This window comes from Scyliorhinus torazame, chromosome 8 (assembly GCF_047496885.1).
Source record: "Scyliorhinus torazame isolate Kashiwa2021f chromosome 8, sScyTor2.1, whole genome shotgun sequence".
Lineage (NCBI taxonomy): Eukaryota > Metazoa > Chordata > Chondrichthyes > Carcharhiniformes > Scyliorhinidae > Scyliorhinus > Scyliorhinus torazame.
Window position 1 is genome coordinate 154,588,229 of NC_092714.1, and position 13,356 is coordinate 154,601,584.

Genomic DNA, 13,356 nt, shown 5'->3' on the forward strand with positions numbered 1-13,356 from the left:
AAAGATAATCCCCAAACAGGTCCTCTTTCCTAGTCTCACCTATGTTGTTAGTCCCAACGTGGACCACAACAACTGGATCCTCCCCCTCCCTCTCCAAAATCCTTTCAAGCCAATCAGAGATGTCCCTCACCCTGGCAGGCAACATACCATGCGGGACTCTCGATCTGGCTTACAAAGGATGCCATCAATCCCCCTAATTATAGAATCCCCTACAACTACCACTTGTCTTTTTGCTCCCCCCTCTTGAATGGCTTCCTGTACCACGGTGCAGTGGTCAGTCAACGCATCCTCCCTACAGCCCTCTTCCTCATCCACACTAGGAGCAAATACCTCATACCTGTTGGACAAGGTCAAGGACTGAGGCTCCTCAACTCTTAAACTCAGGATCCCCCTACCTGCCTCCCTTGCAGTCACACCACTCTGTCCTTGACCACTGTCCGAATTAACAGTACTTATTCTACCGAGTGTGACTGCCTCCTGAAACAAAGCGTCCAGGTAATGTTCCCCCTCCCTGATGTGCCGCAGTGTGTGCAGCTCAGTCTCCAGCTCATCAATTCTGAGCCGAAGTTCCTCGAGCAGCCAACACTTGCTGCAGATGTGGTCACTGACGGTCTCAATGGGATCCACCAGTTCCATCATCATACAGCAACAGCACATCACCTGTCTAGCCATATTCAACTAGTTAATTAATTTAAATATTATTTTTTACAAAAATTTTCTTTATAGTACCTCCAGGATAAACCCGAACACCAACAAAAACACAGCCCTCTCTCGCCACTCACCCAAACTCAGTCACTCACCTAAACTCAGATGCACTCTGTTCCAATCAGCACTCCGTGACTAAAGGCACTCCTGCCACACCTTTTGTGCACTCACCTCTCCCAGCACTTTTTAAATCTCCCGGCTCTCTCCTTCGGCGCTGTTTTCGCTGTCCCGGCTCTCTCCTCCGCGCTTTTAAAATCTCCCGGCTCGCTCCTCCGGCGCTGTTTTCGCTGTCCCGGCTATCTCCACCCGCGCTTTTAAAATCTCCCGGCTCTCTCCTCCGGCGCTGTTTTCGCTGTCCCGGCTCTCTCCTCCCGCGCTTTTTAAATCTCCCGGCTCTCTCCTCCGGCGCTGTTTTCGCTGTCCCGGCTCTCTCCTCCCGCGCTTTTTAAATCTCCCGGCTCTCTCCTCCGGCGCTGTTTTCGCTGTCTACTTCGCTTTTCACAGTAACGTCATCTGAAGCCTACTTGTGACAATTAGCGATTTTCATTTCATTTCATTTTCTTTTCATTTCATTTTTCATTTCATGTACCAGGATATTGATTGGCCTGGAGCATTTTAGTTATGAAGAGAGATTGGATAGACTGGGGTTGTTTTCCTTGGAGAAGGAGAGACTGAGGGAGGACATGATTGAGATGTAAAAAATTATGAGAGACATAGATTATATAGGAAGAATCTTTTCCCCTTGGTGGAGTGATCAATGACCAGGTGGCATAGATTCAAAGTAAGGGGCAGGAGGTTTAGAGGTAATGTGAGGAAAACCAGTTTAACTCCGAGGGTGCTGGGAATCCAGAACTCACTGTCTGAAAAGGTGGTGGAGGCAGAGATCCTCATAACATTTAAGAAGCATTTCAATGTGCACTTGCGATGCCAAGGCATACAAGGCTATGGGCCAAATGCCGGAAAACGGGATTAGAGTACTTGGGTGGTTGTTTTTGACTGTGCAGATGCGATGGACCAAAGGGACTTTTCTGTACTGCAGACATCTATGCCTCTCTCATACAGAAGTGTGAGGGAATACTCTCCACTTGCCTGGATGAGTGCAGCTCGAAGAATGCTTGAAGCACAACACCATCCAGGACAAAGCAGCCCACTTGATTGGTACCCCATCTACAAACAACTCACTTCCTCCACCACTGATGGACAGTAGCAGCGATGGGTACCATCTACAAGATGCACTGCAGGAAATCACCTTAGGCAGCACCTTCCAACCCACGACCACTACTATCTAGAAGGACAAGGACAACAGATACATGTGGACACCACCATCACCTGGAAGTACCCCTCCGAGCCACTCACCATCCTGACTTGGAAATATAATACTGTTCCTTCACTATCGCTGGGTGAAAACTCCTAACAGCACTGGTGGGTGTACATATACCATATGGACTGCAGCAGTTCAAGAAAGCAACTGAGACCATGAGAGAGTGTGCTGCTCAGCAACCAAGATTCCACCAAATCAGCAGAGCATTATTGGTGATGGAGGTGATCTATTGGAGTTTTGAAAATGATGTTAAAGTTGACAGAAATAAACAGTGACTTGAACTTTGGGATGTAATGAGTCATTACAGGAATTGGACACTGGCTGCACTTGATGGTCTTAACAGCAGTCCCTGTTCATTTCACCTTGTCCTGTATGATGTGGAGATGCACGTCTGATGACGAACAATTAAAAAAAATTATTGATGTGGGAAACCTGACGAGTCTTTATTTACTGCCCATTCCTAGTCATTCTGCGAAGGTGGTGGGCCTCTCTCTGAAATCATCTGCCATTCAAGACCTCACAGAACAGAGTTGCGTTTGGATTGGGTTCATTAGCCCTGGTTTCAGTCATGCTGTAAATTAAACATGCACAGACTCTCCAGGCCGTCAGCTTTTGGGAAAACCTCAAAGTTCATTGACTCAGAAATTGTTCTTCCAAATGACTTTCAGACATTTTACATATTGTGTCAAACCATTCCTTGTGCATCATCCTGATTAATATTGCTACAACAAAGTGAACTATAGTTTGTGTGTCAATACAATTCAGCAGATGAGACTGAACTCCACAGCTTTGGGGTAGTTACTTGTCAACAAGAGGCTGCTTTGGGTCTAGCCAAAGAATTGACTGATACTTTGCAGTTTTGTTGCCTTGAATGTCACTCCAATGACCTGTCTCTCTTTTGTATCAACCAGAAGTGTGAACCAAGAACTGTTTCAACTTGCTTTGTGTGGAACCAATTTAATCCCGTTTGTTCAACACTTTATTATTGTTAAAATCGGCTGTGGAGGATTAAACAGGCTCCGCTTTTTTCCAACCTCCTCGGTTGGTCGTAACAAAGATTTATTTAAAATCATTTCACCGTGGATGCATTTTCACTATCCAAATATGTCTACTTTTTATAAGGAGCCAATTTAACCAGGCTTTCTTGATTCAAAGAAAGAGTAAGTTACGAAAACCCAAGGTAAAAGAATAAAGGCGTAGCACTTGTACAAAGAGTCAGAATGGAGATTTTAAGAATCCAAATAAGAGCTTAAAAAATATATACAAATCAGTCCTTGACTTGGTCAATGATGATGGTACATTGGGTGATTTCGGTAGGCCTGTACTTTGCAGATTCGTAGTCTGTTTGAGACACTGGTTGACTTGTCCCCAGAGGGAGTGATAACTGCTTCTCTGCAGAGATAACCAAAAAGGTTGACCTGTTTTTTTCTGCTTTTGCCTGCTGGACAACCTGTCTCCAGCAAAAAGATAGAGTGAGGTGGCCTGTTGTTGTTGTTCTTCTCCCATTCACTGGTCATTGGACAGTTTTTAATCCATTTTCCCTCTGCATTCCCAGGAAGGGAAATAGTCATGGGTGTTTTTGTATGTCTGATGAGATGTAGAAAACAATCTCCATTGTCCTTGCAAACCCAGAATAAGACCCAGCCTTCTGTATTTTCCATACCTTTTCATTCAGGATTGAAGTCGACCTTGACACCTCTTCAGGTGTGAAATCCCATGTCCTCCCAGGAAGGTCTGCTCATACAATCTGCATAGGTATTTTCCAGAAGGGATTCCTTTACAGTATGCGCCATCGTTTGATCAGTGTCTTCTCTTATATTTCTTTAAAAAAAGCACAGGTCTTGATTAAAATGTTCAACATAAATCATGTCCACATGTTCTGGGCGTGTCCGAGATTGAGGGAGTTTTGGCAGGGGTTATCGGACGTGATGTCAGAGCTGCTGCGTATGGAGATGGTTCTGAGTCCAGAGGTGGCGATATTTGGAGTGTCGGAAGACCTGGGAGTCCAGGGGTGAGAGAGGCCGATGTTTTGACCTTTGCCTCCCTGATAGCCCGGAGACACAATTTTGCTAGGGTGGCGGGACTCCGAGCCGCTGAAAGCGGGAGTGGGTGAGCGACCTGGCAGAATTCCTGAGGCTGGAGAAGGCCAAGTTCGCTTTGAGAGGGTTGGCAGAGGGGTTCACCCTGAGATGGAAGCAATTTATAGTTTTTTGTAAGGAGGTTTGAGGTGTCAGCGAGTTTGGTGGGGGGGGGGGGGGGGGCGTAGGGCGTATTGGGAAAGCGGGAGGTTGGAGGGTAAGTGGTTTAAAATGGGGAATGTAGGATGAGAGGCGCGGTTGTTTTTTGTTTATTGAATTGTTTTGTTCTTTTTGTATATGTGAAATATGTGAATAAAATATTTTCAAAAGAAACTGTTCAACGTGCCCGTTGGTAATTGGGGAAACTGTAGTCTGTTTTTCATGACATTATACACTACGAGTTTTCAGATTAGCATTATAGGATGTGTAGACCGTTTTGGCAGCCCATCTCAGTTAAAAATGAACTATTTTCATGAAATTCATGAAATTGTGCAATTTATTTTCAGGATATAGTTTCTATCGTGGTGATATCTCTGCCTTGTGGCTGGATTTGTACTTTAATGGGGCTTCCTACAATGTTTGGTTATATCGTTTGTGGAGTCCTCTTGGGTCCTTCAGGACTAAACCGCATCAAGGTATGAATTCTACTTGGATCATACAGTAGGGCACCGTTCCCAGCTGAAATTGTCTTTGAACAAGCAGTTTGTTTACTAACTAATTCATTTACTATTGGAGAGTGGAATAACATATCCATCAAGATTACAGCTGTTAGTTTTGTATTGTGAAGAATGTGCAGATCTCATAAAAGAAATGGCAGAGCAGTTGGTGAGCTATTGTGCCAGCTCCAGTTGAATAATATCATTTTTTATGGTGCTGCTGTACAGTTCTGGTGGTGAGATTTGTAACCATGCCATCTCCCATTATATGACACACAGTGCATTTTTAGGTATGGATACCTAGCAGTCCCTCCCTTGGTATTATACCTTGACCCCAAAGTGAGTTTCCAATCACATCCAGCCTGTCACTAGGACTGCCTGAGTCTGCCCCACTCAACTGCCTCAATTTAAAAAGTTTAATCCTGGTTTTTAAAAGTCTGATGGTCTTGCCCATTTCTATCTCTGTAATGTCCTACGACCCTCAGAGCTATCTGTACTCCTCTAATTATGGCCATGATTTTTTTTCATTCCAGCGTTGTTGGCTATGCCTTCAGATGCCCAAGTGCTAAGCTCTGGAATTCCCTCCCTAAATCAATGTCTCTTTCCTCTTTAAGATGTTCCTTCAAACTTGCCTCTTTTTACAAAGCTTTTTGCTAACTGCCCTAGTATCTCCTTATCTGGTGTGAAATTTTGTTTGACAATGCTGTGAGCGCAAGCATATTTTGCTAAATTGAAAGTGTTATATAATTACAGGTTATTGTTTGCCTGTCCCTTGTTCTTTTGCACCATGGTCTAACTGGTTGAATTTGAGATATTCTTGTTGCTTTTGTCTCTTCCCTGGCTGAAACTGAGTGGCCAAATGCTTCACTACTCACTGACTATTGCAGTCTTCAACCATGAATGGCATTGTGCTGCTGTACCATGCTTTGCAAGCAGTCCAATACGATACAGCTGGTTAACATGTGATTTGCACCAATGGATTTGTTAATGAGTTGATCTATATATGACTTGATGTTATAATCTCTGGCACATCAAGTCATGCTAACTTGGCGACCTGAGTTGGGTACGGTGAAGGTTTACAGAGGTTACAGCATCAATTAAACTGATAAGTATTAGAAAAGGAAGGATAGGGAGGAAGAACAGAAGAATGGGGCTAGAGTTAAGATCTCCAGTCAAAGAACCAGCGCTAGCACAGGAATGATGTTCCAAATGCCCTCTCGCTGTGCTGTATGATGTAATTACAAATGGGTTGGTTTACACTCAGATTATTGCCAGGGAGAAGGGTAAGGCCGAAGTGGGGAGTGAAAATTGGAGTGGGTATGAGAAACAACGGTATTCGTCTTCCCAATATTGAATTGGAGGAAAAGTCTACTCTGTACAAGATGCTGAAAAAACAATTAAAGCGTTTACAGCAGTGGAGAAGTCAAGAGAGGTGGTGGGTGTCATCATCACGCATGTGAAAACTATTGCTTGTGCTTTCGGATAACGTCCCGAGGGGCCACACATGCATGAGAAATAGAAGGAGGCTCGAGCCTTGAAGGACACTAATGGTGCGGGAGCAGGAAGTGGAGCCATTGCCAGTGATTCTCTGGCTATGATTAAAAAGATAAAAATGGAATTGGGTGAGAGCAGTCCCACCCAGCTGGACGATGGTGGAGAGATGTTGGAGGAGGATGGATGTGGCTGCAGTGCAGACAGGATTAGAAGGACTAGGAGGGAAGTTCAACTTTGTCATGTTCATTTGAGTTTTGTGACTTTGGTAAGAGTGATTTTGGTATTATTTAAAAAAAGAGAAGGCTGAGGGTTGACCTGAAACAGATTTTAAGGAGTAAACATTGTGAGTAACACCAGAATTCGAGACCATAAATAGAAGGTAGTTACTCATACATTCATTTTGTAGTTTAGGAGGAACGTCTTTACCCAGAGTCGTTAGAATGTGGAACTTGTACCATATGACATACCTGAGTTGGAGAGCATGAATGCATTGAAGGGGATGCCAGATAAATATTTGAGGGAGAAAAGAATGGAAAAATATGTTAATGTGGTTAAATGAAGGCTGGGAGGAGGCTCAGGATAAATAAGGATCTGATGGACTGAGTGAACTTTACAGTGCTGTAAATGCTTTGTAATATTTCTTGCTCTGATTGTAGAGGATGTTCATGTTATACCACATTTATTTTTCCACAGTCTATCGTGCAAGTGGAGACACTTGGTGAGTTCGGTGTGTTCTTCACTCTGTTTGTTGTTGGTCTGGAGTTTTCTCCCGATAGACTCAGAAAGGTATTAACTCTTCATTTGCTGTTCAATGATTCTTGATTTGATTGAAAAAGTCTATATAATTAATTAAGTGATTTTTCACCCCTCCCCAAACAAAGACTTGGACTCAATTGTCTCTAGAATTCATAACCTTTGATGTTCATCTAACTCCACTTCCTGACTTGCGACTAGCTGCAGAGTGAAACCTTTCAGTGAGATTGACCATTATTTTGTACCTGAGTTTGTACTGTTGTTTCGTATTACTCCCTATTGCATCTTTGCCATTGGTACTCTTTCTAGCTCCAACTTTATTGCTTGCACATCACGGCTGCCTACCACAGCCCAATTATTTTGCCTCCCTATTCACTCCCTCCTTATTTCACCTTGCCCTTCTCTGTTTCTTTATATCCTATTCCCTTAAATCTGCTGCTTCTTCTTGGGCAGTCCCTCAGAGTCGAGGATGACTTGCTTCCACTCCGGGGAGGTGTGTTCTGCGATGGTTGAATACTCCAATCCTGGATTGCAGACACTGCCGCAGGTTTGGCAGGTGGTGTTTGATGAGATGGGCGGATGGGACACTCTGGATTCTGCGCTGTCCTTCTGCAGTTTACGCTTGACCTCCGCATGCACCACCCTACGATGCTTGAGGTGATTGGCGCCTCCGTGGATGCTTTTTCTCCGGTTTGTGAATTCTAAGTCAACCGATTCCCATGAGTCGATGGGGATGTTGCATTTATTTAGGGAGGCTTTCAGAGTGTCCTTGTAGCATTCCCTCTGCCCTCCTAGTGATTACTATTAATAATTATTATTATTCGCTTAATAACTGCTCCATGAATCGAGCATTGTGCTATTCTCCACCTAAGCACCCATTACTTTACTGCCTCAGGCATTACAACTCTCACTCAAATTTGGCATCTTACTTTGCATCACTTATGGCACACGCTGTCAACTCTATTCCAGTAGTTACTGTAAATGCCCTAGTCCCTTGCACATCTTTCTTCACCCCATCTCCCTAGCTTGTCACTTGAAGTGTAACAGTCACCTCTAGTGCCAAATCCTCAACTCTCAGCTCAAACGCACTTGCCATTTGACCAGCATAACTCAACCACCCTCTTAATTACCAGAGTTGTTACTAATTGTAAAGATTCAAAACAACCCTGAATTCGTCCTTTCTCATACACTACCTAAATTAATCATTGAAGCAGAGACTATATTAACAGTTAAGAATCAGGTTCGATTGATGGTTGAAGGAAAAGGATAATGGGTTCTAGGACGAGAGAGGGCATGTGGGAACAGGACTATCATTAGATAAATGCCAACTGAGACTGGCTTGGCTGCATATCATGCAATCTGTTCTAATTTCCATGCAAATCCACGGACTCTCGTTCAGCCCTTTCACATGGCACAGTTCCAGGGTCCCAGGTTCGATTCCTGGCTTGGGTCATTGTGCGGAGTTTGCATGTTCTCCCAGTGTCTCTGTGGGTTTCCTCCGTGTGCTCCGGTTTCCTCCCACAAGTCCGCAAAGATGTGCTTGTTAGGTGAATTGGGCATTCTGAATTCTCCCTCCGTGTACCCGAACAGGCGCCGGAATGTGGCGACGAGGGGCTTTTCATTGTAACTTCATTGCAGTGTTAATGTAAGCCTACTTGTGACACTATAAAGATGATGATGATTTTCACCCGGTGTATAATGCACAGTTCTCATCTCATTCCTTTTGCTGTTCTTCCAGCCTTCATCCTCAAACTTTGACCTGCCCAAAATTCTACTGCATGTACCCCTGTCCCAGACAGCATGAGGAGCGACTCTCAAATGCATCTTTTCCTAGTTTTGTGCAGTCTGCCTTTAAGTTCAGGTTCTCCATATCACTTCCAAGACTATTTTGAAGAATGGGACAATAACAATGCAGAGAATTTGGCTTTGTGTTTCACTCACTGGAGAGCACTGCAGATGCAGCCTCAGTTCACTAAGTTTGTTATGGAATTTTGCAATGCTATCCGACAAAATGTGCCAAGAACTGAGGGTGGTGATAGTGTGGGTAAAAGATTTTTATTTCATTACTCCAAAACACAAAAACCGCATCTGAAAAATACATTGTCTGCTGTGCACCCGTTACTGCATCTTGCTCCAAAGCTCTCTGAAAGAAGAATGGACAGATCTCTTGATTCACCACGTAATCAAAGAACTCCCGATGTGTATTCACAATATACAAAACATCATCTGAAAGATTCTTTGGAATAACCACTTAGGAAACAACAGAACTGTTATGAACTTAAATCGACCTCCCTCCCTTGAAAGTGTCTATAGTAATTGCATTGTTAATGTAAGCCTACTTGTGACACTAATAAAGATTAAGCAAACTGTAACTTACTTTCAAAGATTTTCTTACAAACCTACATTGGCTAATAATCCCAGCAGCAACAACTAATGTCTGTTTGGCTCTATCTCTCCAGAAGAGGCAGTACCCTGAATGCAGTGCTTTAAACCATTCAGCCAGTTGGATATTACAAAGCCTCTCAAAAAATTAAGTTCATCATCCTCGGCATTTAACCTCTTGCTCCACACATCCTATCTCTAAAATGTTCGTTAGCCACTGCAGTCTGTTTGGTGAAGGGACACTTGAATTGATGTTAATGTTCCAGAATTTTAATATAGTGATAATGCAGAGACAGCAATATTTAGGATAGCACATGACTTTAGCGGAGAACATAGAAGAGATGTTCCCGTGCATGTGCTATTCTTTTCCTTCTTGGTGATGGATATCATGAGTTTGGGAGGGTGTTGTTGAAGAAGCATTGGCTGGGCGGAGGAGTGAGTGAATATTTAGGGTGATGAAATCCACCTGATCGAATAGGTTGCTTTCTCTTGAATGGTGTCAAGCTTCTTGAGTCTTGTTTGCAGCTTCAACTATCCCGGCTAGTGAAGAGAACTCCTAACTTGTGCCTTGTAAGTGGCGAAAACCTTAGGATATAAAGCAGTTATCCATTTGCACCAGTCATAGAGTCATACAGCACAGAAACGGCCCTTCGGCCCATTGAGTCTGTGCGACCACCATGGGTCTATTCCCATTTCCAAGCACTTGGCCCATAGCCTGAGAAGCATAGAAAATAGGAGCAGGAGTAGTCTATTCGGCACTTCGAGCCTGCACCACTATTCAATAAAATCATGGCTGATCATGCAAATTCAGTATCCCACTCCCGCTTTCTCTACAAACTCCTTGATCCCTTTAGCGGCAAGGGCCACATCCAGCTCCTTCTTGAATATATCCAATAAACTGGCCCCACCAGCTTTCTGTGGTAGAGAATTCCACAAGTTCACAATTCCCTGAGAGATTAAGTTCTTCCTCATCTCAGCCCTGAATGGCTTACCCCTTATTCTTAGGCTGTGACCCCTAGTTCTGGACGTACCAGCATCGGGAACATTCTTCCTGCATCTAGCCTGCCCAGACCCATCAGGATTTTATATGTTTCAATTAGATCCCCTCTTATTCTTCTAAACTCCAGTGAGTACAAATCCAGTTGATCCAGTCTTTCTTTATATGTCAGTCCTGCCATCCTGGGAATTAGTCTGGTGAACCTTCACTGGGCACCCTCAATAGCAAGAATGACCTTCCTCAAACTAGGAGACCAAAACTGCAAATTGTATGCCTTGGGATCGCAAGTTCACATCTAAATACTTCTTAAACAATATGAGGATCTGTGCCTCCACCTCCCTTTTAGGCAATGAATTCCACAATCCCACCACACTCTGGGTAAAAATGTTTTTCCTCGCATCCCTTCTAAACCTCCTGCCCCTTCTAAAATCTATGCCCCCTGGCCATTGATCCCTCCAGCAAGGAGAAAAGTTTCTTCCTGTTTACTCTACTTAAGCCCCTCATAATTTTATACATCTCAATCATATTCTCCCTCAGTCTCCTCTGCTCCAATCCAAGTTTATCCAATCTCTCTTCATAACTAAATTTCTACTGCCCAGGTAACATCCTGGTGAATCTCCTCTGGACCCTTCAAGTGCTATCACATCCCTCCTATAATGTGGATTCCAAAACTGCACACACTACTTTAGTTGTGGCCTAACCAACATTTTATACAGTTCCAGCATAACCTCCCTACTCTTAAACTTTATGCCTCGGCTAATAGAGGCAAGTATACCGTTTGCCTTCTTAACCACTGTATCCCCCTACTCTGCTACCTTAAGGGACAGATGTACATGCACACTAAGTTCCCTGTGATCCTCAGTGCTTCCCAGGGACCTGCCATTTATCATGTGTTCCTTTGCCTTATTAGTCCTGCTTAAGTGCATCACCTAACACTTATCTGGACTTAATACCATTTGCACTGATCAGCCCATCTATATCCTGTAATCGAAGGCTATCCTCATTATTTACCACCCTGCCAATTTTCGTATCATCCGCAAACTTACAGATCAACCCTCCTACATTCATATCTAAATCATTTGTATAAACCACAAACAACAAGATGGGCTGGGTGGTGAAGAAGGCATTCCGCATGCTTGGTTTCGTTGCTCAGGACGTTGAATACAGGATTTGGGACGTCTTGTTGAAGTTGTACAAGATATTAGTAAGGCCATACGTGGAATACTGTATACAGTTCTGGTCATCCTATTATAGAAAGGATATATTAAACTGAGAGAGTGCAGAAAAGATTTACTCGGATGTTACCGGGACTTGATGGTTTGAGTTATAAGGAGAGACTGGATAGACTGGGATTTTTTTCCCTGGAGCGTAGGAGGCAGGGTGAACTTATAGAGGTCTATAAAATAATGAGGGGCATAGATAAAGCAGATAGTCAACATATTTTCTCAAACATAGGGGAGTCTAAAACTAGAGGGCATAGGTTTGAGGGGAGAGATGCACATGGGTCCAGAGGGGCAATTTTTTCACACGGTGGTGAGTGTCTGGAACGAGCTGCCAGAGGCAGTAGTCGAGGCGGGTACAATTTCTTGTCTTTCAAAAAGCATTTCGACAGTTATATGTAAGATGGCTATAGAGGGATATGGGCCAAATGCGGGCAATTGGAACTAGCTTAGTGGTTAAAAACTGGGTGGCCTGGACAAGTTGGGCCAAAGCGCCTGTTTCCGTGCTGTAAAGCTCCATAACCTCTGTGACTCCACTGGACATAGGCTTCCAGCCAGAAAAACACCCCTTGACCATCACCCTCTGCTTCCTGCCAATCAGCCAATTGTGGGTCTAATTTGCAAATTTCCTTGGATCCCATGGGCCTTTACCTTTGCTATCAGTCTCCCATGTGAGACCTTATCAAAAGCCTTACTGAAGTCCAAGTAGACTACGCCAAATGCATTTTCCTCATTTTAGATGAATCACACTCCTCTCCCACCCACTTGGTTGCCTGTTCACCATCTGCATGATTTGCCTTGATGCTATGGTCAGTTTTCATACGTATGCTGATGATATCTGGCTCTGCTTCTACTGATTCAAAGGCTGAAGGGATCAAAGCATCATTTTCTTTGAAATCATCTTGGGAAAAAAACATACCAGCAAACTGTGTTAATGGACCACAGAATGAGTGTCACCTGGATGGTTTTCAAACTCTCCTGGCATGCTGACTCCCAGCCCCCAGTTTTTTAAAAAACTACCAGTGTATACTGAGCTCTGGAAGAATGCAAGTAATAGCTTCTGATAAAACCACATGTTTTCTGGCCATTCATCAGTTAATAAGTTGTCATTCAGTCACAGATCATTAGCACGGTCATTTAAAAAAAAAAATTGCTATCCTTGCTAAAATCCGTAAAATCTTCATTTCCATCAGAGTTTTCTTTCAAACTCACCTTAAATCTGTACCTGCTCACAAATAATCCATCTGATGTGCTGAGGTAATTCACTGTTGGCCCATTAACTCCTTCCACACATATAAAAAACTCTCTAAATCCCCTCCTCTGCCTTCATTGTTTGCATTATGTCCCTCTTCTAAGAGAATGGGCACAGCTACTATCTTAATCCGATAGATAGTCAAATGGCAAGAGACATCTGTGCAATTTTTTAGCAAATGTTGGAAGACTGTACTCATTAGAAGATTGTAGTGAATGGGAAAAGTACTCAAAATTCAATTATCTGTCAGGTAGACTATTTTCTGATACATAGAAATAGCTTCAAAGGATTAGATTATTAATTTAAAAATTTTCTCAACATATTTGAACTCTATAAAGCTGATATGTGCCCAAGATGATAATATTGCTCCTGCCTAGGAGGCTCTTCCAACTCTTTTTATTTACAAACTTGACTGGATTCAAGGAAAATCTCTTGTGGGATAGATGAACATTCTGGCATCTGGCATAGTTTCTGCTACTGTAGTTAGTGGTTCTCTGA

General features: G+C 43.3%; 1 protein-coding gene across 2 annotated transcripts in view; it reads left to right on the forward strand.

The window, feature by feature from the left end:
• The window catches only part of tmco3 (transmembrane and coiled-coil domains 3), an 83,360-nt gene that overhangs the window by 18,546 nt on the left and 51,458 nt on the right, over positions 1-13,356 (forward strand). For both annotated transcript variants that reach the window (XR_011948733.1, XM_072514397.1), the window contains exons 5-6: positions 4,611-4,739; positions 6,948-7,040. Coding sequence is in view for 1 of the 2 variants with exons in the window: in XM_072514397.1 (XP_072370498.1) it covers positions 4,611-4,739; positions 6,948-7,040 (222 nt within the window). In the remaining variant the exon portion in view is untranslated. The remainder of the gene's footprint in view (positions 1-4,610; positions 4,740-6,947; positions 7,041-13,356) is intronic.